We start from the raw sequence: 21,302 nt of genomic DNA, 5'->3' as shown, positions 1-21,302 counted from the left end.
AAAAAAAAAAAAAAAAAAAAAAAAAAAAAAAACGAAAAAACAAAAAAAAAACTCCATTACACAGCTTTGCTTCTTTGGTTACAAAGTAGGTTGAACAATTTCACAGCTTTTTATTCCCACCCGAAAAAAAAGTCATACGAAATGTTGAAAAGCAGAGGAATCGTGGCAATTTCTCTTAGAAAGTAGAAACAAATGAACAAAGTTTTCTTCATCAAAATAGCCCAATTATTTATTATATCACAATAACTGGTGACTACCTGTACAGTTGCACTATGTTCTTCATACTTACACTATACAAAATTTACATTCAAGCTGGGTCTTTACTACTGAAAATAAATACCAAAAGTAAATTGCCATTAGTGTTAGAAATATGCCAGGATTCTTTTGTTCAATTATTGCCTAAACTTTTTATCTATTAAATGCAATCCTGTCTTTCACTTCCTTTACTGATACTTATAATTATTCAAAAAAATTAAAAAAGTTCTGTGACATTGTTCATGTACATTATGAAAATAGCAGCCCTGTAATAAATAAAACACAAATAAATGAAAACTTATGTAGGCAAATGTTACTGATATTGAAAGAAAAGTGGCTCTTTAGATGAACTGTTATTTATAATGTGATAGGAAGGCTCAGGGTAAATCCAAGGGTAATAGGAAACATGGGAGAGCCACCAAAACTCTTAAAGACCCCACTCATGCGCACCAGGTAAAATGCAGACTTTGCTCGCTTTAATAAACCCCATCTATTATTCTCCTTGTGTACTGATGACATAGAACTGGACATCAACAGCGCTGCATGACATTTCAGAGAGAGGAAAAGCTCTTGTAGAATGATTGTCTAATACTGAAAAGGCCAAACACACAACCAAAGCATGGCTACTTGCTTTCGTATAAAGTGGAAAGAACACCAGTGGCACACAAGGATAGATTGCTTTCAGTTTTTTTCTTAATGAGGCTTAAGAAAGCTTTATGCTGAGGAGACATTCGGCTGCTGTGGAGGTTGCGTTGGCTGCGGAGGCTGTGCTATCACTGCTTGCTGTTGAGAAGTGCTACCAGGATTGGCCTGTTGGGTTGGGAGTTGGGATAATTGATCACTGTTTGAAAGAGATTTTAACAGTGCATTTTCTCGTTCAAGTAAAGAGTTTCTTTCAACTAATTCTTTTATTTGTTCCTTTAAAACTTCCACTTCTTCTCTTACTGCATACATCAAATGGCTTTTCACCAGATCCTGTGAAAAACAAAATTAGGAATGTCAAAAGAGTGAAAAGGTAAAGGTGGTGCTATCTGGTTCTGGCCTACTTGGTGCCGTTTAAGTTTTTATATTAGTTTTCCTGCTCTTGCTTTTAAGATTTCTGCTTTATCTTGACCGAGCCTATGGAAGATGGGTTGGAAAAAATCCAGTTCCCAACTAGAGCAGTGAGCTCAGAATTTTCTTTTCAAAGTTTGGGACGATTTCCAAAAAATACTAGCTTCTTAAACTGTCAACTCTTTAGGCTTAGAATAAAAAAAAAAAAAAAAAAAAGGTTAAAATCACATGCTTAAAATGGTAGATCAAGAGAACAAAGGAACAATATTCCAATGGAAAGCTGTTTGATGTTAAACTAGTCATAGTTCTGCTTTAAAGATAACATTTTGGACTTTAAAATTTTAGGATTAAAAAAAAACAGTTTGAGACTAACAGTCCTGTAAGGTCTCACACCTGTAATCTCAGCACATCGGGAGGCTGAGACGGGTAGATCACCTGAGGTCAGGAGTTTGAGACCACCTTGCCCAACATGGTGAAACCCCGTCTCTACTAAAAATACAAAAATTAGCCAGATGTGGTGGTATGCACCTGTGGTTCCAACTACTCAGGAGGCTGAGGCAGGAGAATCACTTGAACCTGGGAGGTGGAGGTTGCAGTGAGCCAAAATCGTGCCACTGTACTTCAGCCTGGGTGACAGAGCGAAACTATCTCAAAACAAACAAAAATACCAACTTTTTTTTTGTAGAGACAGGGTCTTGCTATATTGCCCAGGTTGGTCTCAAACTCCTGGCCTCAACTGATCCTCCCACCTCAGCTCAAGTGCTGGGATTACAGATACTGTGCCTGGCCTACTTATAGCTTACTTATAGTCTACTTCCATCAGACCTCTAGATGTTTTTGCTTTAATACTCTTTTTTGCTCTAAAGTATTTTCAATGCTGAAATATTTGGGGAACATGTTGTCTTTAAATATGTATGCCCCCTCACCAATGGCCCTTATCAATGATAATGCATGAAATGTGAGATATTCAAATGGGAGAAATATTTACTCAATTAGTATTTCTAGACTAAAAATTCTCAATGTTCTGGCATCTACAATGAAATCTCATTATCAAAAAACATGATTTGGTCATCTTTGGTTTAAATAAATTATTTGTTTTCTAAAATTGACAAAAGCTAAGTGTTTCATACAACCAACAATCTATGAAATGGGAGAACTGTAAACTTTTACTTACCATTGCTTGTTCTATTTTGTTGTCAATGGCTACAACACCTCCCCCAGATGCACTGGAAAAAATTAGAATATGTCATTAAATTATTCTAAAAAATTTAACCTCCCTTCCAACTCTTAAAGAATGTAAAAGACATTCATGCTTCACTTAAAACCAAATATCTAGTAATTTAAAATAGCTTATTCTGTTCTAACAATTTCAGTACTCAAAGCTCTCATTTCTAAAATGAGAGTCTTAGTAAATTGACGACTTCTACAGGTCTTTCGTAGTGCCAACATTTCTAATTTGCCTGTGATATATGTATGCTATTTTAACTCTCTATTGTATTAAGAATTTCTCTGTTCAGTGGTTTTAAAAGGATACATTTTAAATGGGCAGTGCCTTCTCTGTATCTCTTAAATTTCTTCATTAACCAACTATATATTCTAATTGCCTTTCATGTAGAAATTCCAGTAATTACTTATTGTAGTAAAATTCAGATGATGGGTTGACTTTTTTTTTCTAGTCCTCTTAGTAAGACTTTTCTGCTCTAAGTTTTATAAACATCTAGTTTTTTAAAAAAATTTTAATGGCTTCTAAAAATGCTTCAGAAAGCCTTTGGGCAGGATTGGTTAACAAGAAACTCAACATTCAGCCGGGTGTGGTGGCTCACGCTTGTAACCCCAGCACTTTGGGAGGCCGAGGTGGGAGGATCACTTGAGGCCAGGAGTTCCAGACCAGCCTGGCTAACATGGTGAAACCCCATCTCTACTAAAAATACAAAAAAAATTAACCAGGTATGGTGGCGGGAGCCTGTAATCCCAGCTACTCAGGAGGCTGAGGCAGGAGAACTGCTTGAACCCAGGAGGCAGAGGCTGCAGTGAGCTGAGATCATGCCATTCATTGCAATCCAGCCTGGGCAACAAGAGAAAACTCCATCTCAAAAAAAAAAAAAAAAAAAAAAGAAAAAAGAAACGAAACTCAACATTCTGGCAGACCTACACGTCTTTGTAGGTTACTTGCTGGCGAGAATAACCTAATCACCTATAAGGTATGTAGTTTAGATCAGTTTTACCTGGGAATAACTGAAAAGTTATCCAGCCTGTAAGCACATTCCAAGTTCAAATATCAACTTAGCAACTGTACGATAACAACACAGAAGGCTGAATAATTGTCTTCTCTGGTGGTTTATATTCTACCATGTATTAAGTAGTAAGAATAGCTGGAATTTATACCCTTTTCTTTTCTTTTCTTTAAATTTTATTTCAAAAAACAGTTATTAGGTTTTAAAATTACTCTTGTAAAGAAAATCTGATACTTTAGCTTACTATATCAATACAAAAGATAATTTTCATATGTTACTAAATACTCTTCATAAAGTATACTCCACCTAAGATTTTAGTGCTAAAATACATGGAAACTACTTTACTTTGATGGTGTGGACCCACAATGTCATATCAGATTGAGGCTCAGAAATATCCTGTCCTATGATTTCCTGCTATTCATTTCCTATGTGACCATCAGCAAATCACCTATTTAACTTCCCTGGATCTCAGTTTCCCCATCTGTAAAACAAAGGGGTTGATGTCAATGCCTCAATGGATTTTCCACTTCTAAATCCTTGAAACCTTAAATCATTAGATGGAAAACTAAGTTTGTTTATTTGAGCATTAACCACATTAATTACAGCATACTACCTTTACTTCTTGCTGCTACTATTTCTAAGATGAAAAGAGGTTTTGTATATCTAATATCTAGAAAGGATTTATGGATCATTAACAAATACTTTATACATGCTGGGCTTTAAATGCTTTTAGTGAGCTGTGCAAAGTGTGACTATATGTAACTATAAACTACAGAACCACTAAGTAAACCATAAGGCTTTAATATGTACTTCAGTGCCAGATACCATGCAGATATATTCACCACAAATACTGAACACATTTTGGCAAAAAAGACGGTGACAGGCATTTAGATTAGCTTGCTTGGGAATCCCAGATTATATGTTCTATATTTTTATTGACATGGCAAGGAAAGATTGAATTACTTTCAAGTCATTTCATGACTTAAATCATTTGATTCCTTCAACACATTTGGTTTAAATAGCACACCTTAAATACTAACTACAACATCAGTTTTATGTATTCATAAGCAGTAAAACAACAAAAAACCCCAAAACCCTTAAAAAAGGGTTTACTGTTTTGTTTTTTTGATAATTAAAATCAGTCAGCGAGTTTTAAAATGATTCCCATAGCTAAGGAAGAATAATTAGCATGCTATTCTTTGAATGGTGATTTAACAAACTCTTTTCCTAAGATCTCTTTTGACAACAGAAGAAACAGGTTTGCAAGATATAAATAGATAATGATGAAGATGTATCCCTTAACAGGTATTAATATTTCAACTATTAGGTGTTATACTCTAATAGAATAAATCAGTGTCAAATATAATTACTACCACTATAGTGACCTTTAACTATCTTGAAGGCTATTATTCAAGAATTCTATAACCTACTGCAGGGGTCTCAAACTTTAGCACGCACCAGAATCATCTGGAGGTCTTGTTAAAACGCAGGTTGCTGGGCTTCCCCCTCAGAGTTTCTGATTTAGTAGGCATGGAACCAGGAATCTGCATTTCTAACAAGTTCCCAGATGATGTGGAATCTGCTGTCTGACTATGCTTTGAGAACTGCAGGCTTACAAATGAAAGTTATAGGAGGAAAATTAAGAAGCCTAATTCTATTTTAAAACTTTTAGCCTGGTACATAAAATTCTTTATGACTTTGACCTCTGCCTTATACAATCTGTTTTCCTCTTATACTCCATCTGCCTATTGTGTTATGGTCTTATATAACTATTTGCAGTCTGTTGAAATATGTTCTCTCAGGTTTCCTTGGCTTTGCAGAAACTGCTCCCTCAGCTGGAAATGCTCACAGTTCCAATTCATCTGGCTATCTTACACCTGTCCCTTAAGATGCTCCAGTGCCATCTCTTCTGTGATGCTGTTTGATTTTCTAAGGTAGAGCCAATTACTCCATCCCTTCTGGGGTCTACCAATCTTCGCAAACTTTCTGTAGTGCAAAAAGGCAGAATAGCAAATTCTGGCTCCTCCATATACTCACTATATGGAAATTATTCAATCTTTCTAGACCTCAGTTTTTTCATTTAAAATAAGGATTATATGCCAATTGTGAGGATTAAATGAGTTTAAATAATGCTCAGCATAGTACTTGGCACACTGAGCACTCAATACAGATGGTGATTACTTTGAGTATTATAATACTACCACTGTTGATCCTATTAGATTGAGCTCCTTGAGAAAGGTTCCATAACTTCTTCACCTTTGTGAATAAGTGAATTCAGTGCTTAGCACACAGCAACTCAATGCATACTGACAGTAATTAGATATGATAGACTTGAAACAATTATTGGTTCATATGAGGAAGGCATTAAAATTCTTTAAGTTCAGATAAATCAGTTCTCAAAGTGTAGCCCCTGAACCAGAAGCATCAGCATCACCTGGAAACTTGTTAGAAAGGTAAACATTTGGACCCACCCAGACCTTGTTAGAAATGTAAATATTTGGACCCATCCCAGATTTACTCTTGAGGTGGGCCCCGTAATCTATTTTAACAAACTCTCCAGGCGGTTCAGATAGAAACTAAAGTTTGAGAACCACTGCTTTAAACAGCCAGATTTACAATGAAGACACCAATATGGTAGTCTTAAGCAAATAAGAGACTATTTTATTTCAAGATCTCAGAATATGGTTTAAAAATACTGTTTCAATGAGGGTATCAAGATGTTTTCTATTATGTTCAAAGCTATCATACTGAGATTTGACTCTCTTTTAAAATGAGAAAGATCAGCTGAAGCAGAATCAATAATTTCCTTCCTTCACCTAACGTTGTAATACTATATACCTTGTTTTCCTTTTAATTATCACATTCAGCACATTATATTTTGATGGTTAACCAGTTTCCAAACTTAAGCTCCCTAAGAAAAGGCTTTCTGTCTTTATTCCCAGCACAAAGTATATATACCTAGTAACCTATAATGGTGGTAGTATAAACAAATATTTCAGATTAGTGTGAATGTGTATATACACACTCAAACTGAAATACGTCAATTTTAAACCAAGTGTTACAATTACTGCCACAGAAGCATGAGGGAAAAATGAGTTCAGAATTTTCTTTTTTAAACTATTATGGTAAACTAGAAGTGCTAAATAAAGTCAAAAGATAATTTTAAAACAAACTTTCTATTTACTATTAATTATTCTTAGAATAAAAATCAAACATTATTAGCATTTATAGATGCATTAAAACTTGTGGATATGGAGAGAATGAACAGAAATATAGAGCTGTGGAAAGTAAGAAAGACCTATAGCAAAGTATTTATTTACCAGAATTGCTGCTGCAAAACAAATAAATGACCTTGAATTCACTGTTTAAAGCTAATTACACTTACACTCACAGAAAAAGTAAAACTCAAAGTATCAATGCTACAGTAAGACAGGTTGGCTTTCCATGCTGTTCATCTTTTAATTGATCCTAACTGGTTCCCTACCACAGCTTTTCCTCCTAGGTTTCCTTACTCTTACCATGAGATTACTTGCAACATTACTGAGAAAGCAAGAGGACGGATGAAGAATTTCCAACTTCACAAGTTAAAATCACTAAAGAAACAGGTAATCTAATTTAATTTTTTGTTTTGAGACAGTTTCACTCTCGTTGCCTAGGCTGGAGTGCAATGGTGCGATCTCGGCTCACTGCAACCTCCTCCTCCCAGGTTCAAGCGATTCTCCTGCCTCGGCCACCTGAGTAGGTGGGATTACAGGTATGTGCCACCATGCCCGGCTAATTTTGTATTTTTAGTGGAGATGGGGACTCTCTAATGTTGGTCAGGCTGGTCTCGAACTCCCAACCTCAGGTGATCTGCCTGCCTCGGCGTCCCAAAGTGCTGGGATTACAGGCATGGGCCACACACCCGGCCTCCTTGATCTCTATTTTTAAAAAACTATGAGAAACCAACTTTTTTCTTTATCTGTAGTAATGTGGACAGAGACATCATGACTACTTATTTAAAATAAAAAAATTCAGCCTGGGCAACATAGTGAGAACCCATGAAAGAAAAGAAAGAAGAAAAGAAAAGAAAAAAGAGAAAAGAAGGCAAGCCCGTGGTCCCAGTTACTCAGAAGGCTGTGTGGGAAGCTTGCTTGAGCCCAGGAATTCAGGGTTCATCACTGCACTCCAGCCTGGGTGAGAGAGCCAGACCTGTCTCTAAGAAAAATAACTACTTCTCTTTTTCAAAATGGACATATTTTGACTACTTTGTCTTTCCATCTTCCCCTAGATATAAATGCTAATTAACAAATCAACAAGATAGAGGAAAAGAAAACTTAATGATTGTCTACTTTAGGGCAGGCACACCTTATCTTAATGAGTCCTTACAACAAGCCTGAGCAACATTCTCATTTTACAGTTGAGGAAACCGAGGTCAAGTAACTTGCTCAAAGACACAACACTAGGAACAGGATTCAAACCTGGACCTAATGTCAAAACACATGTATTTTCTTCCATAATAGTAAGACTGTGAAAAAATAATCTCTAGTGACCTGAAATAAATCCAGAATTATGTATATTATTAAGAGTGCTTTAACGAAGTACCAAATGTTAAGTTGTGAAACCATAAGCATGGATCCAAAGATTAAACCATGCTCAGAATATGCCATTTATCTTATCTGGCATATTCCTAGAAGAGGTTCAGCTCTGAGAATAAGGGAGGGAACCTCTTAGAAAAGGCACTTGCTTAGTGATCTTTTTATAGCCAATATAGTTTACCTAATTGCTAAGAACGAAAATGTTCTTCTGGTTTGTTAGAAAGCTGAAGATGTCTTAAAAATTTTATGAATCTTTAATTAGAATACTGCAATAAATAAATAAATAAAATGCATGCCTTGTTTTACTCAAAGACTCCTCTAACTTTGCATTGAGTTACAATCACAACTATAAATGCACTACAGGAACTCTCCAAATTACACAAATTTTTTGTAATACAAACTCCTTTGAGTTGGTAAATCTGGCGTACTTCATGCTCACCCCCCCTTGCCCAAACCAACTGAAACTGATTCTTCAGAAACGCACAAGCAGAAGGAAGCTATACCTTTCTTTGGGGGCAGTCCTCAGGAATCATATACTGTTTCCAGTAAATCATCTATAACCTTTATTCCACCCACTCCCATCTCCCAAAATAAGCACTGTAATAACATCATTACTACTAAAATACATTAATTCTAACCTGGGTAACATTTTGCCTATTCTCTAACAAATGCATGTTTTGTTTTTTAGAAAGAAAATTAAGAAAATGCAAGTCACTGATTACAAAGGAATAAATCGAATAAATCTACAGTTCAGCAAGCTTGTGAGGTTAAATGTAATTTTAAAAATCCACCACTCTTCTGTAAGAGGGGACTAAAAAAATATTTATAGCTTACTCAGGAACAAATAACAATTTTCCTTTCAAAACGGCCTAAATAAATAAAATTCATGTAGACAATCTCTAGCTGAATGCAAACCTCTATGGTTAAGAATAAAAATTGGGTGAAGTTAATAATAAGAACTCAAAATGTTATGTTATTCTAATTATTGACCATCAGGTTCTACCAATGTAAAACAAATAATGTTTAATTTCATGATTAAAAAAAAGAAACCCAAAATGCCCCACAGAGATTATTATTAGCAGTAACACAAAATAAGTTATTTTAAAGCTATTATTCATCCTGAGCAAACAGGTAAAATTTCTACTTATAAAACTTAAGTGTTACTTTTTCTCAAGTAGCCAGTCCTGCAATGGTGTGATGAATGCTTTTACCAAAGAACTATTAAAAACCCAGTTAAATATTTATATAATGATTGATATTTATTGTCAGCATCTTCTACAAAAACCTTGTTCACCAATGCCCTCAGCATATTTTATATTTATCTTGTTAATTTTATCAAATGGCTAGCCAGTAAAGCGTAGATGAAAGAGCATGCAATCTATACGAAGTCCTACCTTAGACTCCCTTTGCCTAGAGTCAGTCTTATCATCTGTACTAAGAACTTTAAATAAACCCATTTAATTAGAATTTCTTTAATACTTTGGTGAGAGAGGACTATGTAACTGCATGCCTAATTTTCTTTTTAAAGTTAAAAAGTCTCTAATAATTTTCCTAAAATCTGTAAGACCAGATGCACAATAGAAAAATGGAGGGAATTCACATTGAACATTAACAAGAAAGACATGAAAAAAGACTCAACATCTGACTCATAAAATAAAAATACAAATTAAAACTATAATGTAATACTATTTTCTAAAACAGATTTCTCTCCTTTTCCCTTTCTTTTTTTTTTTTTGGAGATGGAGTCTCGCTCTGTTGCCCAGGCTGGAGTGTAGTGGCCAGATCTCAGCTCACTGCAAGCTCCGCCTCCAGGGTTTACACCGTTCTCCTGCCTCAGCCTCCCGAGTAGCTGGGACTACAGGCGCCCGCCACCTCGCCTGCCTAGTTTTTTGTATTTTTTAGTAGAGACGGGGTTTCACTGTGTTAGCCAGGATGGTCTCGATCTCCTGACCTCGTGATCCACCCGTCTCGACCTCCCAAAGTGCTGGGATTACAGGCTTGAGCCACCGCGCCCGGCCTCCTTTTCCCTTTCTTCTCTCCCGACCTCCCCTTAATTATTCACTCTTTAAGCCAGCAATCATTCATCTGGGAATTTATCCTCTACATACTTTATATACATAGCAAATAATGTATTTAACAAGGCTACTCATTACAATACTGTTTATAACAGCAACAATTCTGGTTAAATGAATCATGGCATAGCCATCCATTCAATTAAATAGTATGCACCTATTAAAGAACCATGAAGATACTTTTCTCAGTACTGAGATGGAAATAATGTATCCTGGAGATCTTTAAAAGTAAAGGTACAGATGTGTGTACAATACATTATAATTTACATTAAGGAAGATAATACACATTGGTTTTCTTATATACACATAAAGAAGGATACACACACATTAAGGAAGTGGCTCTCTGTTTGGGAAGGCAGGCGGATGCAGGACAGAGATAGAAGCAAGAGTACTTTTACTGCATGTTGAAGAACAATGAAAACCGTGTTCCAAAATGAAAATGACTCATGAAGGAGCTATCTTGTACAGTGTAAACTCCAGACATGAACAAATGGCAGACAGGAAAAGTAATGATAGAAAATAGAAAAGGGAGAAAGGAGAGAAAAGGTGCCAACTCTATTTTCTCTAGGAACTATTTCATTCTGCAAGATAAGGTACTATATTCAACAAACAAAACAATGATCAACGTAAGTGATATTTGTGATTTGTAAAAATTCCGTTTCTTGGTTTAGAGTGAATTATAACCATCTGCAAATATGATGTAAATTATGATTATAGCTCCCAGTACAGTGATTTCTGTTTACTCAAAGTAAATCTGGTAAGCAAATGATAAAAATTTGCGGTAAAGATCTCCACTACAAAAGTTATGTAAACTTACACAATAAAACTTTACATTAAAATTTATCCCCAATATATATACAAGATTAAAATTAACATTATCTTCTTTATCCAGATCTCTTTCACATTTCCAAGTTATGATATTTTGGGGGGATCACTTTAATATTTGGTAGTAAAATTCTGATAAAATTACATTTTTCTTGTAGAGCCATTTTAAAGAAACTTCGTATTAAAACTAGCTGAACTAAAAATCCACAAAATACTCAAAATCGAAGAGATAAGAATTTAGTCTGGAAAAACTGAAGACTGGTACAAAAGTAAAATTTGCACAGCAGTTTCACTATTTATGCAGTCCAAATATTCCAAACAAAGTTAAATATCCTATTTCAAGTTAACACTTAAATGTTATAATAATATGGAGTTACATTTATTTAAGATACTTGACTTTGTGTGCTAGCTAGTTGTTGTTTTTAGAGATGGGGTCTTGATCTGATGCCCAGGCTGGAGTGCCATGGCATGATCATGGTTCACTGCAGCCTCAAACTCCTGGGCTCAAGCAATCCTCCTACTTCAGTCTCAGTCAACCGAGCAGCTGGAACTACAGGTGTGCGCCACCATTCCCAGCCGATTTTTAAGATTTGTTGTTTAGAAACAGGGCCTCATCCTGTTGCCCAGGGTGGTCTCTAACTCCTGGGCTAAAGCAATCCTCCCACCTCAGCCTCCTGAGTAGCTAAGATTACAGGAACCAGTCATCATACCTAGCATTATTTCTTATTAGATGAAATCATTACTTCTTAATAGACTAACAATAGGCAAGGTTTAACAGGTTGAAAAGATTATTTCCTTCCTCTGAGTAAGATCTAAGAAAGGACAGGATAAAGGGATATGAGGAGGGTGGCATTTTCCTTGATATTGAAGTACTTAACATTTAGAGCAGGCTCTCTTGAAAGAAATTTCATTTTACTGTTTACATAGCAGCTACTACCTAATCTGATGAAAGTATATTATTGAGGAGTGAATAATACATACCAAGTAATTGATAATACATACCAATAATAAGCCCAAATTAAAAACTTGACACTATAATACCTGCTACTTTAAATTATTTCTTGGTGACTGGAAAAATAGTATAAGACTGACAGTTACCTAGACTTAGATGTACACTGGTACCTCAGAGGAAAAAAAGGGTGAGAGGAATTAGAAAATATTTCAAGTTTCAACTGAAGCACACTGAATCTTGAGAGATCAGTGAGATGATAAGGGAAAGAGACTATCTATGACAAAGAAAATGCTAAGGATGCCTAGGGCTTTATTCTTGGAGCAACTAGGAGTTGGCTGGTGTATTACAGAAAGGTGGTTACATTTTGGGGAGGATGAAGTGGGGTGGGGAGTAGGTGGTGCAAATAAAGATGTGCAAAGAAAGCGCTGCAAATAAAGATGAGAAAAGAAATTTAAGTTTCACTTGGAACTACTGAATTTGGAGACATGGAAATGTAGAATCCTGTTGGAGAAATATAGAGAGAAGGCTGCTGGAAATAGGTATTGAGAATTCCAGAGTAATCTCTGGCCTAGAAGTCTAGATTTGAAAGCTGTAAGAATGCAGTACGCGACTCAAACCATAGGAGAAGACAAACCTGCACAAACAATGAAAAGACAAGTGGGGCCAAAACACTGGAGAACACTAACATGTAAAGAGTCATGGAAAAAGATGGGATTGGGAAGAAACTATTCTTAGGAATGCTACTTATTCATCTAATGGCCTCACATTTGCCTCCTCGTTCTCTACGTATTATTTCTTTTTATTAAGGTCATTCTTATTTAGATGCCTTGTTTAAATATCTTCTCAATCCCATTTCTACAATGAGACTTAACTAAAGTAAAAATGAGACTATCCCCTTTGGTATATGTATATACCAAAAGCCAAACACCAGTGAAAAGTACATAATTTTTGCCATCTTTTCATTTTGTCTATTTCTTTTCTTTATGACTATTTCTTCAAAGTGCAGAAATGTTAGTTAAAATAGCTTTTAGAAAAGTATAATTCTATGAACAATGTATTTGACAAAGTAAAATTCTATTAGGCTAGTCACTAGGATTTCGTGACTACAATTTGCTCTGAAGTTATTAACTAATTTTTCTTTGCTACTTTAAGTCTCCTTCCTAATCTGTCCCCCAAAGTCCAAGTATGGTAATAAATAAAGGTTGTCATGGAACCGTTTCAAAATAGGGCGAAACTCAGAAGAGTATCATCAGGTTTTTAAAGAGACAGTTGCTTGATTCTGATTTAGACTAAAGGGAGAGCACCAAGCATGGTCATCATTCCTTAGTGAAATGAACAGAATATATCATATTGGGGGTGGGGGGAAGCCTAGTCTTTATTTTTAATAAACCAATGAATGTTTTCCATTTGGAATGTTTTCTAAAATTATAGTGGATTGGGTTTGAACAAGGAATTACATCTTTCTTTTTTAAAATGTTTTTATTTGTTTGTAGAGACAGATCTCCCTCTGTTGCTCATGCTGGTTTCAAACTACTGGGCTCAAGCAATCCTCCTGCCCTGGCCTCCCAAAGTGTTGGGATTATAGGCGTGTGCCACTGTACCCAGCCAAGGATTACACTTTTCACTTTCAACAAATATAAAGTCAACGCTCTAAATATAGGCCCTGAAGAATTAAAGTTGTCTACGTTTCAGTTTACTATCTCTTGTCTAAAGTATTTTCTGTTCTCTACTTCATTCTGGGGTCAGACACTGAGGGGTAAGACAACCTCTCACTTAGCAGTTGCCTAGCCTAAGCAAAAAGTTGAATTCAGAAAGAATAATAAAATGGTTTAAAAACATAGGCTTTAGAATTAGGCTAGTTTTTTTTTGTGTGTGTGTGGAGACGGAGTCTCGTTGCCTAGGCTGGAGTGCAGTGGCACGATCTCAGCTCACCACAACCTCCACCTCCCGGGTTCAAGTGATTCCCCTGCCTCAGCCTCCCAAGTAGTTGGGACTACAAGTGCACACCACCATGCCCAGTTATTTTTGTATTTTCAGTAGGAATGGGGTTTCACTATGCTGGCCAGGCTGGTCTTGAACTCCTGACCTCATGATCCGCCTGTCTCGGCCTCCCAAAGTGCTGGAATTACAGGTGTGAGGCTAGCTGACCTTTAATCCAAACTCCACCCACTTCCTGGTGGGGTGATCCTAGCAAGTTAACATAATGAAACTAGTTATCTCAACTATAAAATGGGATACAGTTGTACATATATTAAAGGACTGCTATAAGGATTATGTGAGACTGTTTACAACAGTACACACAACAACCCAATTAGTTCCTTTTATCATTTGGATCAATTTGAATTTTGATACTTTATAAGGTCTACTTTCCCAGTGTATCTTGGGAAAATTAAATGAGAGTTAATCTCCCAATGCAGTGAAACACGAATAAAAATCAATTATGATTAGTATTAAGAAACAGGTTTTATATTTATGTTTCACCCAAAATAAAATCCTAGTTATTCCTTAATAAATTGATTTTTTTGTATTCAATTAAATGTTAAAGATTTAATGCAGCCACAAAATATATGTTAACAAAAATTGTTTGACTTGAGATTTACATTTACAAAGCTTATTATTATTATTATTATTTGAGACAGAGTCTTGCTTTTGTCACCCAGGCTGGAGTGCAATGGCATGATCTCTGCTCACTGCAACCTCTGCCTCCTGGGTTCAAGTGATTCTCCTGTACAAGGCTTATTAAACACAGGATCCCTGTGGACTGAATGTCAATAACGTTCTTATGGATCTTCTTTGGGATCTTGATGTTTCATTATTTAGAGTAAAATAAACTTATCTTACTGTGGGAAATTTTTCCAAAGGCCACTGAAATATAACCAATTTAATTCAAATAAAATTTCCAAAATGGGTATTTAAAATATCCCAGGTCTTCCTTTAGTACTGTTATATGAAAATTCAACAATAAATATTACTAAAAGCAAGCAAGAAAAGTGGTATAAAGTGTTGTTTGCTTTTAAACAAATTATTACCTTAGCTAAGAATCACTGCTTTAGAATTACCTTATTTAAGAAGGAATTCTGATGTAAAGTAAAAAACAGCACTACTATAAAATCTGAAGGGTCATTAGGTTTTTTTCACTCAAGCAAAACTGTACTCAAGTAGGCACATTTTCAGAGACAAAAAGTTTGACATCCAAGTTTTTATCATTTCAGTCTAGATTCATGTCCTTGAATTCTTTTAGGCAATAACAATTCTAATAATTAAGACATGGTGAATGAAAGAATTTTACAACTGTTTTTGTGAAATCTTTTACGATGAATTCTACACTTACATCATGACCTGAAATTTGTTAAATCGATTTAGATTCCAGAGATAAGACTGTCACTTGAGATGGAATGCTCCACCTACATTGTCCTTAGCCTTCTTCCTTTCTTGCCAACAGGCTGCACTTCTGATTTGTCCATAATTTTTTGTCTTTATCAAATATTCCCTTCTCTTGAATTAAACCATAAAAGCAGAAACTGTCCATCCCCAGGGTCTACTTATTACAACACTACTCTGCATAGAATTGATAGTAAACATATTACTTGAAGAAAAAGACAGAATACGACTTACAATATATTATCTAATATATATTTTTATAAGTTTGGTATAAACAGATGTTATATTGGGCTCATCATGCCAGGACAAAGATCTAAGAAATTAACCAACTATTTAAACTATTAGAAACTAATTAAGGGTATCACTGGAACAGAGTAAAATATGGGCAGACCTCCAGACTTTTTTTCTTGCTAATAAAGGTAAGGTTTTGACGTTTCTTGAATCTGGTTGTTACCCACTAAGAAGAAAAGTGTGCCAGTTTCTATATAGTATAGACAACTGACGTAAATAGAAAAACGGTTTTAAGTTTGAGTAACAGAAAAGGGCCAGGCTCTATGAATTTCCAGGTTACCGCTGCCATGGCCAGTGAAACTTGGTAACTCCATATACTGATCATGATGATGACTAAATCACAGAAGACTTCATGAATAAAGTGGATGTTAAAACTCTAAATGATCTTAAGATAAAACCTTGACAGAGACTTTTTTACATTAGAATCATGGATTTAAGGAGAAACCATTTGTAAATCTAGTGAAAAGCTTGATTGTATAATCATGCCTCATAGTATCTATTTATGGGTTCTCTCAGCTGACTAATCTCACTTTCTATTCAATCAAAATTAGGTCTACAGGGAGAATTAAAAATCCTAACGGCTTTTGGTCAGATAAAAAAGACAATTCAAACTACCATGCCTTTAAGTATGACTCATGAATAAGTGCAAGTTCTATGTAAACTAGACCCAGGAGTCTGAAGATAATTCACATTTATTTCACTCTTTTTACATTGAGCATCACGTCACACATAAAGGTTTCCCATGAAGTCCTTGTATCATCACTACAATCAATAAGTAGAGAAACGTCCTTGTGATCTCTAAAGTATTAAGCAATGTCTCCTTATCCATTTTTGAAAAAGAACTTTAGGACTATGTACTAAAACCAGTGACTTACAGCCATGAACTGGAAACCACATTCTTGATTATAGCAGCTATGAAAATACAGAAATAACTAGAGGATGTACCCAGTTCAATATCTCCACAGACTTTTTAGTGCTGCTTATATATGATTTAAGTGATGGCAATCATTTGATTTCTCTGCTTCACATTTTAAGATTCTGTTTTACAGAAAGGGTTTATGGGAGGTTTATAAATACAAAAAGGGACCAGGATGCAAAGTAAGATATCACTGGAGGTGTTGAGAGACTAGATGACAACTTGGAAGGAACACTGTAGACATGATCCAAGTACAGGATAGGTGGTTAGAATAAATGACCACTGAATTCCCTTCTAACTCAGCTTTATAATTCAAAACTCAGAAGATAAATTCTGAGAGGTGGTATTAAATAAAAGGGCATCGGTTCTGGAGTTATACCCAGTTTGGAATCCCATCTCTCATCTTATTTTATAACACACAGTCTTGCTGTCTCCCAGGTTGGAATGCAATGGCGCCATCATAGCTCTCTGCTGCCTTAAACTCCTGGGCTCAAGTGATCCTTCTGCCTCAGTGGGATTACAGGCATGTGCCATGATGTCTAGCTAATTTTTTTTTTTGCGGGTAGGGACAGGGTTACTCAAGCTGCTCCTGAACTCCTGGCCTTAAGCAATCCTCCTGCCTTGAACTCTCAAAGTGCTCGGATTACAGTCTTGAGCCACTGCATCAAAACTGAGATATGACTTTAGACAAGCTAATATTTAGCCTCCCCAAAGGACAATAATAGGACCGGGTACTGGGATTCAGTGAGATAATGCATTAGTATCTGGCACATGGTAAACACTTATTATGTTACCTAATAACTTGCAGTAATAATTTACAGTGGTCAAAATCTAAATGTCATGAAATACACAACAAACACTGACTTAGGAGTTAGGTAATGTGGTTTCTACATTTGAGTCTTGTCTCTAATTGCATACAATAATCTCTAACATTATTTTCAGATACCAAATTTTGTGATGCCACATTCCAAAGGGGTTGTAATGAACTTAAAACATTTATCAGACACTGGGGATACATCAAATAAACATAATTCCAGAGTTTGTGAGTTTACAATTAGTACAGGAGATATACAAGATGTTAAGTGTGATAAGTGCTAAGACAGAGCAAGATCTGACAGGGTGTTCTGGGGGCACATAATCAAGCTCTTGGATCAGGAAAGAGGAAGTGACACAGTTGGGTGGAGAAAAAAAGACAGGTACAAAAAAATGTTCCAAGTAAAAAGAACAGTAGGTGCAGTTGGCCACATTAGAAAACTCCAACCACAAGGAGCAGTCAGAAGATTGTTGCATTTTCACATAAGAAAGGATAGTGCACTGAATGGGGACAAGAGATGGATAGGCTGGCAAAACACTCAGGACGCAGACATGGCAGTACTTTGTGATTAACTGGCTATGAGAGATCAGGGAAGTTTGAATGTAAGGAGAGATACCTAGGCTGAAAGTAATAGGTTTGAGCACCTTAGAGCATACAGGTGACTTCCTATAGCATAAAGATGGTATGTGCCTGGAAGCCATCTATAAGCTCTTATTACGATGAAGAATGTAAGAAGACAGCATTCTGATGACTCCTTTATTTATTTATTTATTGAGACCAAGTCTCACTCTGTTGCCCAGGCAGGAGTGGAGTGGTGTGATCATGGCTTACTGCAGCCTTGACCTCTCAGGCCCAAGCAATCCTCCCACCTCAGCCTCCCAAGTAGCTGAAACCACAGGTGTGCACCACCATGCCCAGCAAATTATTTCTGTAGAGATAGGGTCTCCCTATGTTGTCCAGGCTGGTCTTGAACTCCTGGGCTCAAGTGATCCTCCCACCTCAGTCTCCTAAAGTGCTGGGATTATAGACATGAGCCACCATGCCCGGCCTCCAATAATATTTAAAAGAACAGACAGAAGGGAAAGCCTGCAAACTGGTCTGAGAAGCAACAACCAGCAAGGCAGAAGGAAAAACAGGAGGGAATAGTATCACAGATAACAAATATCAGTTCAAAATTAAAAACCTATCACGTATCAGTTTTAGCTTTAGTTTTAACTAAATAGTTTTAAAACTATTGAAAATCTACTTATCTACCATGATTGCAACTATTAATATATATGTATTCCAAGTCTGGGAATATGCAAACAGTAAGATGGTAATTGTTAAAAACTTGGATTAAGTATGATTATTCTTATTCTATTTTCCAAATTTCCCGGTTTGAATTTTGAAAAGGCAAACATATTACTACTACAGGAGTTGGGGTACAAATGTATTATTAAAAATAAAAAGACTTTTAGATAGAATTCTCGTATTCTGATGACCTACCAAGTTGTGCATTTTTAACCATGGTGCTAAAGAAACAGTTTATACTAGATCTGCAGACTGTTTCAACATCACTCAGAAGCAAACAAATTCATACGGTTTTAAGCAGTACTATTATTATAGATTCAACCTTTTATTATTAATACTTAAAAATAGGGAAAAGGTTATAAGGCGTGGAGCTCATCTGAGAGTAAAATTAAACCAATAAAAAGGATATGACAAAGTACAAGAGAAAACAAAACCAAAAAATCTCATGTATCCCAAAAAATTAATTTTGCCTGATAAATGCTTTAAAAGTGGGCAAAAAAAAGAGGTTTCTCAACAGAATTATTCATAACTAAAGGCAAATGGAAAACTCTCACATAGCATTTGATAAGGGTTTTACATGCAATATATTCCACTATCCCAAGAAATATCTGCAGTTCAAAGCTGCTTTTTAAATTAATGCTTCCTAGTGTTTGCTGTTTATAAATCCTAAATATGAAAGGATGAGTTCCTTAATAACACTATTCTAATAAGTACTAAGACTTTTCTAAAAAAAAAACAAAAAACATATATTTGCATATATTCATAAGCATTAAATCTGAAAAGAATTTATTTTTAAATGCAATTAATACTTAACTTTTAGATAGTAAGTAACCTCCAACATTTATTTTTTGGCAAATACTTTAAAAGATAGTTTTGTAATGGAGGATGACCCATTGCTACTTAAGTTCAAGATAAAATCAAATTTATGAATTCACATCTTCCTACAATATAAAATTCTCCTTTATCTTATCCTTCAAGTTTTCAGAGGATACCAGCATACCAGCATACTGATACCCAGGTTCCAGTTAGTAATAAGATTTGAATTCTAGCTCCAGAACTCAACGGCTATGTGGCTTGAGCAAGTTACTTAACTTCCCTAAGCTTTCAATTTTCTTCTCTGTAAACTGAGGATATTGATAATGTCTATTAATATATGACCTTGTGAAAATTAAATGAGATAACATGCCAAAAATATTCAGCACAGTGCCTGACACTCAGTGGCCAAAATACAACTACTTTGCAGAAAAATCCAATTGACCCTTGAGCACAGAGACTGACAGTACGAAATTCCTAAACTAAATGTGGCTTGGCTCTGATTTGTCCCATCAGTCTAATGGGCATTTATAGTAACCCAGCACTGAATAAACATCAGTAAGAGTCATAGGACCAATGTTCTCGCTAGAAATTTTTCATGAGTCATACTTAGGTGTCCAACAAGGATTGTCCTTTTGACACAAAACATTCACTAGCAATGTTTCCTAACTGTTTTTGACAGATGAAAATTTGACAAACGCCCTGAAAAAAAAAATCTGACAAATGCTCTGAACCTTTCACAGAAAAGTGAACATAAAAAAATTCTACCCAAAATTCCACATGGTTCATGATCTCCTGAGTCCCAGCCACTGAGTACTAAATATGGATATCCTATACTAGAGAAATTAGAAATTATTTTCCTGATTATCAAAGTTATGTAGATTATAGAAAATAAAGAAAATAGAAAAGTATATGGAATAAGAGATAACTTAATTAGTTTGTTGTATTTCCCTCCAGACTACTATTGATTGTAATTACTGGCTTAAGGGACTTAAGCTTACAGAATGTAATGAAATCATGGAATACTATATCAGAAACAATTTAGAATATTATTCAAAAGGCAGAATGGGCAAGGGATAAAATAACATATCTCTGGTTAAGGATAAAGTTGGAATATATATATAGTGGCCTGTTTAGCTGGTATCAACCCATACCTTCTGGCTTTTTTGGAAAATAAATAATTTCAAGTAATTCTTGACTGACATGCAGGATATGTATACCACACTTTAATGAAAACATGAATTCTACAATTATATGACCTTGGACAAATAATCGACTCCTTTTCTTCATCTACAAAATATGATCTTCAGATTAAAAGGTATAAGGTCTTATCCTGAGCTAAACTCTACCCTTCCAATGGTCCCCCTACAAAATACAGCTGTGTAAAACAAAGCAAAATAAGAAAGTGCACAAAACAAAGTAGTTTTTTTCTAAGCAGAATACAATTCTGAGAGAAAATTAATTTTCAGGGAATATAAAAAATGTGCAATGACTTCTAATATATCATTTTCATATGATATTAGCATCTTAGGTATTCTCAATGTAAGAACTGAAAACATTTTCTTGGCTTTATTTTAGACATTTAGAGGAAACATGTCTTTTATTAAGAAACAAAATCCTCCAAAGCAATACAATTAAGCTATATATTATTAAGAAAATGGATTTTTTTTAAAGAAAAGATGAATATATTATTTCTCAAATATCTCCTGGTATAACACCTAGAAAGTATTTGGGTTCTTCACTATATTGTAGGCATCTACAGCAGATGCAATAGCAATATTTTAATAATCTTACTATAATACAGGATTTCACTTTCTTTTTTTTAAACT

At 35.3% G+C, this 21,302-nt stretch overlaps 1 protein-coding gene across 4 annotated transcripts in view; it reads right to left on the bottom strand.

Moving 5' to 3' along the window:
* Window positions 1-6: 6 nt before the first annotated feature.
* The window catches only part of TSC22D2 (TSC22 domain family member 2), a 53,779-nt gene continuing 32,483 nt past the window's right edge, over window positions 7-21,302 (bottom strand). For 2 of the 4 annotated variants that reach the window (XM_017854944.1, XM_017854945.1), the window contains 2 exons: window positions 2,483-2,534; window positions 7-1,230 (listed from right to left, as the gene is read on the bottom strand). In XM_017854944.1, the coding sequence (XP_017710433.1) occupies window positions 970-1,230; window positions 2,483-2,534 (313 nt within the window). In that variant the 3' untranslated portion in view covers window positions 7-969. Of the gene's footprint in view, window positions 1,231-2,481; window positions 2,535-21,302 lie in introns of those variants that run through there. The other 2 variants (XR_001882012.1, XR_001882013.1) reach the window with 2 other exon arrangements.

This window comes from Rhinopithecus bieti, unplaced genomic scaffold, assembly GCF_001698545.2.
Source record: "Rhinopithecus bieti isolate Rb0 unplaced genomic scaffold, ASM169854v2 scaffold_36840, whole genome shotgun sequence".
Lineage (NCBI taxonomy): Eukaryota > Metazoa > Chordata > Mammalia > Primates > Cercopithecidae > Rhinopithecus > Rhinopithecus bieti.
Note: the sequence above shows the minus strand (reverse complement) of the source record. Positions and strands in the feature narration are given on the sequence as shown.